Below are 8,185 nucleotides of genomic sequence, written 5' to 3'. Positions count from 1 at the left end.
AGCCTTCCTCTGGGGCCCAGAGTCCACCCCACACAGCTACAGGTGCAGGAAACGAGGGTGAGCATGTGCCAAAGGGCTCCACAGAGCAGGCTGGAGGTGTGTTGCCCTCACCCATGGAGAATGGCAGAGAGAGAGCTGTGAGCTGGGCATGGCTTGTGCCCAGGAGGAAAAGAAGAGCTACTCACAGGAGACCCAGGAAGGCCCGACCTGGGCAAAAACATCCTTGGTTTTACAAACGCCCAAGAAAGAAATACCGCTGGGACACGATGCTGCAACTTCAGGAGGCTGCACCCTCTGGAAGAGAGAGCTAGAGAACCAAGTTGTCCCTTTGAGCAGACTGCAGGGGCACTTTGTGGTGGGTCAGCACCAGGAGGTTTCTGTAAAGGCTCTGCCTCTCCTGGATCCCCCACCTCCTCACAGGCACCATCTGAGGTGTGCAGTGGCCACCATAGCCTCAAACCTGCCTTATGAAGATGAAACACACCTGTCTTGAGTGCTGATGATGCATCTTCATCCATTTTCTCTTTTTTTATTAAATTTTTTGTGGTACTGGAGATTAAACTCAGGATTTGTGCACGAGGCAGGCACTCTACGAACTGAGTTCTGTCCCAATCTCCTTCTTAATACCTTCAGAGACCACCTATGCCTGTGTCCATCTTTGGAAGCAGAAGTGTCCAGAGAGCATGACAAGGATTCCACACAAGTGGATCTGAGGTAGGGAGCTTCAGCTGTACCCGAGACTCTACAAACTGTGGGAGAGCACCCTGCTGCACCCTGAATCATTCATTCAAAAGCATTTCCATTAGCGCAGGGAAATTGGGGATTGGAGGGCAGGGGATGAGGATTTCAGAAAAGAGGTGTATTCCTAGATGTGTGGCCGAGAACATGCATTGAGACCATGGAGGGACCATAGAGATTCGTAGAGATCTCATCTCAGACTTCCTCTGAAATATGTACTTGGGTGAAGAAAGAGCCCCTGAGAGAATGAATAACAATTATTATTTATTTTAACCTCAGGTACAAACAAGTAAGCATACACATATGTATGTAAGCATCAGCTTTTTAAATCTGTACTGTTGAGTATGCTGGAGAAGGACCCCCAGAAGACATTCACGTTTGCAGGTTGTGGAATGATGGACTTGCCACCCTCGAGCAATCAAAGCAAGACTTTGAGTAGGAGAAGACTAGTCAGAGTGGACGAGATAATGGGTGTCAGCAGGGGACTCCCACTGATGGGCTTTACACAGTCGAACTCCAATTCATAATTCAATTCTATCGTACCCAATTTGCAAGCACTTTCGGTTGCACAACCCATAGCAGACACTATTGAAGGAGGATTACCACCAGTCAACCCTGTGGGAGAAAGATTGGCAGTTAGACTCTCGGTCACCCTGTCTCTCCTCTTCACCCCTGTCTTCATGTCCATTTCTCTACTTCCTTTGAGAAGGACAAAGTTCATCAGAATGGCCCTTGACCCCTAACCTTTGCCTTTGGCATGACAATCATGCACTTCCATCCTGGGACCAAGCAAGTTTTCCTCTGGTTCCACCATCTCTCCAGTGGTGGAAGGATGTTAAAAGTACCCTGCTGTCTAAGAGGCAAGACCAGAGCCTCTATGGCCTCCCTAGGAGAGATGTGGTTGATAAAGGCAGGGAAGGAGGTGGAGGTCGGACCTCAAGGGTTTGGCTGAACACATCTGGGATCCCTGTCCTCTTCTGCACCTTCACATCCTTTGGGAACCCAAAGGGAAATACTGTAGATGAGGTCCCCTCTGCCCAGGGTTGACACATGCTACAGAAACCTGGAGCAGAAAGGCTGCCCCACTGCAGAGAGCCCACCTCTCCTCTGTATCCCAGGTGACACCCATTTCCCTCATTCAGGTCAGCTCAGCTAGACAGAGGGCCCTCCCTGCTAGTCTCAGACCCTCCTCCAAATTACTCAAAAAAAAAAAAAAAGAAAAGAAAAAACCATGACAAACCTTCATTCTCATCAAACTCTCAGCTCCAACAATATTTAGCTCCTCAAATGCCACTAATTCCAGGGAACCCTTTACATGTTGATCAGAAAATACTTGACAGTGCCCCCTCTAGCTGTCCAGCCCAGAAAGGACACCCCATGGTGGCTTCTCCTGCTCCCATCTGAGGGGCTCCTGCACCCTCACCACAAACACAAGCTTTCTCCTACTCAGGAAAACTTGAAAACTTTCACTGAAGTCAGAAAGACACCATGCAGAAAGTCAGTGCTTGGCCCCGAGGGTTTGCTCTTAGAGGTAATGGTGTTGAGGGTGACAGAGGACTGTGGGTGTCCACCCTTCATGTCACTGAGACACGGTCCCTTTCCAGGACAACATGACAGCCCGTGTGTCCCCAGTCCTCTCCTCTGTTCTCCTCTGAGCTGCTCAATTGTCTCCTGACCCATGGCTCCCTGCAATCCTACAAGGGATACGCTGGCCCTTGGACCTCTAGCACCACTTGCTTGTGGGCGTCAGGCACTGTCATGCAGCTGCAGGTCCCACCCCTGCTGACGGTGCGTCCATGCCTTCCTCCCCAGGTGTAACAGGGTGGTTCTATGTGACTGGGAGGGTAGGAGAAAACGAAACAGTGTCTCTTCTCAGATGAACTGTGAAGAACCTCAGCTCCCCCACCCACTTCTCATCCCAGCTCTGGGGGAAGCCAGCTGGCAGATCATGACTCCCAGGAGACCTAGGAAGAGGCCCAGGAAGAGGAATGGAGGCTCTGAGCGATCTCAGCCCCTGCTGCCGGCTGGACCACAGCTCAGGAGACAGCCTGAGCAAGCACCACCTCTATGCCACTCTCAGACCTGCCACCTGCAGACCGTGGGGTGACACATGTCTTCTTAAGCTGTTAAGATTGGATGTAATTAGATACACAGCAATAGATGGCTGACACTTTGTGCCCTTTAAGAGGATGACCCAAAATGCTTAAGGAAAATCCATACCCTTAATCTCAAGGCATTTCGTCTCTGCCCCTGTGCACTTGAGGGGCTGTGGGATACAGATCATGCCATTCTCAGAGAAGCAGGCAGGACATACAACGCCATTTTCTTCCTTGGACACTGGAGACACTGAATAAAGAGAGAAAGTTTTCATGGTGAGCAATGGGCAAAAAGAAGAGCTGAGATAATTCTTATCCCCTAAATTTGTGAATATTCCAAAATCCCTCAAACCATTCACAGCTAGATTGGCATAGGAGGGATTAGGGACAGGATTCATGGATCAGGTAGGAAATAGTAATCAGAGAGAGTTTGTAGGGATTTAGTGTTATCTTCCCCTTTCCTCAAGGACTTTCTCTCCCGGGGTGGAGAACAATCCTAGATAATGGGGCAGAAGGTAACCTGAGGCCTGAAATCATGCTGCTAACAGAGTGATGGACAGGCAGGTGTGGCCTGGGACCCACAGTCCTAGCCATCCCCACCCTAGAGGCTGAGGCAGCAGGATTGCTCGAGCCCGGGAGTTGGAGGCCAGCGTGAGAATATAGTGTGAGTCCATCTCAGCAAAGCAGAACAAGAGAGGTGAGGAGTGGGATAGGTGAGGAGAGTCTCTCTGCTGGGATGGTGACCCAAAGCACATGGCTTTACAGACCCACACGTAGAGAAAATGCCCAGGCCTGTCCCACCACTCAGGTGCCCGTCTCCTATGCAGAAGAGACTTAGGTCCAACCTGACCCTTCAGGAGAAAGGAGAGACCCTCAGCTAGAAAAATCTCTGGGCTTCTCAGAAGCAGAGATAGGTCATGGGAATGTACCTCTTAGACAGAGTGAAAGTCCATGGGCCCAGGAGCATGTGGGCAAGAAAAGGGCGCAGGGGGAAAAGCAGGCACTCACGTTCTGAGTTCCATTGGTTGCAGTTTTCATGGTAGCAGCACTTCATATCGTACCCAAGTATCTGTCCCCTCCCCAGTGTGGCAGAGAAGGCCAGGGGAGTGCACACCTTTTGAGAGCAGCCTTTAGTCTGCATAAGTTTTGGTGAACCATCTGTACAGAACCAGAACCAAAGAGAATGTTCCCTCTGAGCCCTAGAGAGTGGGGTGCCCAGACGGGCAGCCAGTATCAAGGAATTCTGCAAGGGCACCCCTGTGTCCTTAGAGTTTCTACTTTCCCAAGAGTCCTCCCCAATGGTCTCCTTCATAGAACAAACCCATGGAGGAACCATTTGATGGTGCTGCTCCAGTGCTTGCCAGGTATGTGTGGGACCCTGGGTTTGAGCCCCAGCACCACAAAAAATATTGGGGCAGGGGAGTCCTTTCTCACTGATCCCCCACCTCTGAGACTGATGCAGGGACTGGAGTCACTCAGTACTTCCCCCTGAGAGCCTTCACTTGGCACAGTGCCCACTCCTGCCACCTCCCCTGCCCACACCCAGCCTCATCCTGGCAGGACTTTAGGTAAGGGAGCCAGGGTAGAGTGGAGGAGTGGAGGGGAGGAAGGAGCTATACCGAGTCCTGAGCAGAGCAGCCCCTTCCTCCCAGGTCCTGTGTACAGCAGCAAGGGCGGGTGGCAGGCAGGGCTCACCTGGTGAAGTATACAGTTGCTGGAAATGGAAGCAGCTTTGAGAGGTCTCACAGGTACCCTGGTCATTCTTGCATTTTGCCCCCATGCATTTCATACACGTGTAACTCTCTACAAGAGGGAAATAACACCAAGGGAGGCTGATCCAGTTATGTTGTGAACACTGGCAACTCTGCCACAGTGAATTCCTCTTTATGCATGACTACATTGGAGAAATTTAAAGATAGGTTCATGGGAGGAAGAACAAAGTGTAGGGGAAAGAAGGAAGAGGGGAGGGAATGGAGCACTGAACACTGAATCAGCAAAAACTCTGTACATGCATGAAATGAGCCTCAAATTTATGCAAAACTGCAGGGCATCAGCAGCAACATTTGAAAAGTCATTCAGGAGGGAAAAGTGGCAAGGGTGGGAGTTGCTCTTTCTAGTAGACAGACACTCCTAGGGATGGAGGGAACAGGACATCCCTCTCCCTGTGGGCTAGGTGGGTCCCTCAGGCTCCCTCCCTGAGGGCTTATTGCCCAGCTTCCCACCCTTGGGAGAGGGTTGCTTGCTGGTCCTTACCCACGGTGCTGAAAACCAGGGCCACAAAGATGCACAGAGTGGAGAGACTCCTCAGGGTGGAGGCCTGGACACTGGTCACCATGCTGACTCCAGGACACTGCAAAGGCCAAAGGGAGCAAAAGGGTCAGAGGGACAGTGCTCTGGCCTAGAGTCCAGCCCTCCAAACGCCAGACAGCTGCAGGTGTGGCTCCTGTCAGGGATGCAGGAAGGAAAGTGGCTATTTCCATCACCGAGGCACCCAGGGAAGACAGCCGCCCTTCCTCAGAAGGCCTCTCCTGCAGTGGGTGGAAGGTGCTGGGGCTCCCTCCAAAGCTGAAGTGGGTGACGGGGCCAAGAGGGGGAACCCCCCATCCAGGGAGCAGATGGGGTCTCTCCTGGGCTGGGAAGTCCAGGCTGTGTTTCCCCATGGCCCTCAACTGAGAACATGGATTTCTCAGTCCCAAAGTCACCCTTTCAAAGACTAGAGCCCCTGTGCTGATCCAACATGGCGGCGGGTGCTGAGAGGTCAAGTCTCTGACCTCTTCAGCTGCGCGGGCAAAGGGAGTCTTAAACCGTCTAAATGCTGTTTGCTCAGGATCACTAGGCAATGCTGAGCTGACGTGGATCTGGGGCGAACAGTCAACACCCCTCAGAACACACACCGAGCCGGAGCGGCTGAATTCAGGCTCCTGTTCCCCTGCGTCTCTCAGACAAACCGCTGTGACTCAGCGCTAAACGCTCCTGGTGAAACAACTTTTCGGCTCCTCCGGGAACCTGCGGAGGTTAATACCAACCGAGCCTTCATAGGCAGTGGCCATAGGATTGAGACAGGGATTGGGAGAGCCGATCAGGACCCACCTGTTGCATCGGACACTGGCAAAGGGAACGAACTGTCGCCATTCACATGGGATTTCACCATGGCAGAGAACTGACGTCACCAGAATGCGACAGAGGAGATAACGTCATTGAAACCTGCGGCGGGAGTTGTGTAACCCCCTAGCCCCTCCTCTCCACACAGCAGGGAAACCTCAAGGGCCCCTCCCAGCTCTCCCTTGAGCGCCATAGTCAGACCAAGGGAATCAGGAGCAGGGCGCGGGACCCAAGGCGTGGGACCCCGGCTACTGCTTCCACCAGGGCTGACACCTGAGGTCTCTTGCACCAGCTACCTGGGGCTTGGCTACCGGAGGGCAGGCAAAATACACTTAGGGTTCTCAGCCACAGGCTCCACAACCTTAGGGTCTGAGGGAATGGTAAGCAGGGAGAGTGTGCCCAGTCGTTCAAGAAAATAGGGCTCCCGGGAGCAGCAGACCTGGCGTGTAGCCAGTATTGTGGTGAGCATCACCAGTGAGAGAGGCCTGACTGGAGGAAAAATGGGGAAGTTACTAGACACAAGAAAAGGCCCTAGGCACTCAAGATTGGAGACCCGCCCAGTCGGGGAGGAGGAGCTGCTTCACCATGATTGATTCCTGCTTATGGAGAGGAGAAGCTTGGCCCGGTGGGCACAGCTCCACCTACTGGAAGAGAATTTAATGGAACGCTAAGACTGCATTTAAAAATTTATTTTTATTATTATTATTTGTTTTTTTTTAATTTTTTAATTTATTTTTTTTATTTTTATTTTTTTAAATTGTTTTTTTAAAATTTTTTCTTTTTCATTTTCTATTTTTTCTTTTGTCTTTTCATTTCTTTTCAATTTCCTTATTACCCTTACCTTGAATTCTACCTGTTTACTCTGATTCTCTTTAGTGACTTCTTCCCTTTCCTTCTAATACCTTTCCTCCCAAGCATCATGACACTGTTTATGTGCAATTTACTAAATATGTATAGATAAATGTTCTGAGGTGTTATATAGTGCTACCAAGTCCCTAGCTACCCCCAAATACTTCAGACCATTCTCCTGTTAATATACCTCCTCAGTAGAGCAAACTTCCAAGGTTGCCAAGAGATACCAACCTCAATACCATCACATCATTCGACCTAAATATAAGTCCCAAGACCAAACAGCAGACCGCTATATGCCATCAGAATCCGTACACAGTTTAGGAAATAATGAATCTCCATTAAAGTGCAACAAAACTCATCATCTCTAGTCATAGTCTCCCATCACAAAAGAGAGACCCCAGAGACACACAAAACCAAATAAATTTATAGGAGTAAACAGTAACTCAGCAGTCAAACAGAACAAGAAGTAACATGAGCAGCATGAAAAAGCAAGGAAGAAAAGGAGTACAAACAATGCAGGACAGCCTAAATATACAGGAGGACCTAGAGGCATCAGAAAAATGGTCCAATAAAGAACTCAAGGAATACCTTAGACAGATGGAATGGAATCTTAAAGAGGACATGAGACAGCAAATTCAAACAATGAAAGAACACATTGAAAATGAATTATATAAACAGATAAAAGAAGCAAATAAGCATCTTTATCAGGAGAAAGAGATTATTAAAAAATCAAACAATAATCCTAGAAATGAAGGAAACTATAAACCAGATTAAAAACTCAAATGAGAGTATCACTAACAGAGTGGAACAAGTAGAAGCCAGAACGTCAGACAATGAAGACAAAATATATCATCTTGAAAAGAGTCTAGCCAACTCAGAAAGGCTGGTAAAATATACCGAGAAAAACATCCAAGAGATATGGGATAACATAAAAAAAACAAACTTAAGAGTCATCGGGAGAGAGGAAGGTATAGAGGTTCAAACCAAGGGAATGAGCCATCTGAGGAATAAAATAATTATAGAAAATTTTCCAGATATAAAAAAGGAAATGGATGTACAAATTGTAGATGCATACATGACACCGAGCATACAAAATCACAGTAGACCAATGCCAAGACACATTGTTATGAAGATATCCAATATACAGAACAAAGAGAAAATATTAAAAGTTACAAGAGAAAGGAGGCAGATTACATTCAGGGGTAAACCAATAAGGTTGACGGCGGATTTTTCATCACAGATGCTGAAAGCGAGAAGATCCTGGAACAACGTATTTCAAACCCTGAAAGACAATGGATACCAACCAAGAATTCTGTATCCAGTAAAATTAAGCTTCAGGTATGACAACGAAATAAAAATTTTTCATGATACATTGCTGGTGGGACTGCAAATTGGTG

At 48.8% G+C, this 8,185-nt stretch overlaps 1 protein-coding gene across 2 annotated transcripts; it reads right to left on the bottom strand.

The window, feature by feature from the left end:
• Positions 1 to 1,103: 1,103 nt before the first annotated feature.
• LOC139705627 (protein RoBo-1-like) lies at positions 1,104 to 6,171 on the bottom strand. 2 transcript variants are annotated; one of them, XM_071611784.1, is made up of 6 exons: positions 5,925 to 6,171; positions 5,088 to 5,184; positions 4,530 to 4,637; positions 3,843 to 3,992; positions 2,959 to 3,084; positions 1,104 to 1,353 (listed from the first exon to the last, which is right to left on the bottom strand). In XM_071611784.1, the coding sequence occupies exons 1-6, from the start codon at positions 5,964 to 5,966 to the stop codon at positions 1,157 to 1,159; spliced, it is 720 nt and encodes a 239-aa protein (XP_071467885.1). In that variant the 5' UTR covers positions 5,967 to 6,171; the 3' UTR covers positions 1,104 to 1,156. The 2 variants fall into 2 exon arrangements, with proteins under 2 accessions (XP_071467885.1, XP_071467886.1); XM_071611785.1 differs by lacking the exon at positions 3,843 to 3,992 and having other exon boundaries at positions 5,925 to 6,168.
• Positions 6,172 to 8,185: the final 2,014 nt, after the last annotated feature.

The sequence above is a fragment of the Marmota flaviventris genome, chromosome 5 (genome assembly GCF_047511675.1).
Source record: "Marmota flaviventris isolate mMarFla1 chromosome 5, mMarFla1.hap1, whole genome shotgun sequence".
NCBI classification, from domain to species: domain Eukaryota; kingdom Metazoa; phylum Chordata; class Mammalia; order Rodentia; family Sciuridae; genus Marmota; species Marmota flaviventris.
The sequence above is the reverse complement of the archived record's forward strand: the minus strand, read 5'-3'. Positions and strand labels throughout refer to the sequence as shown.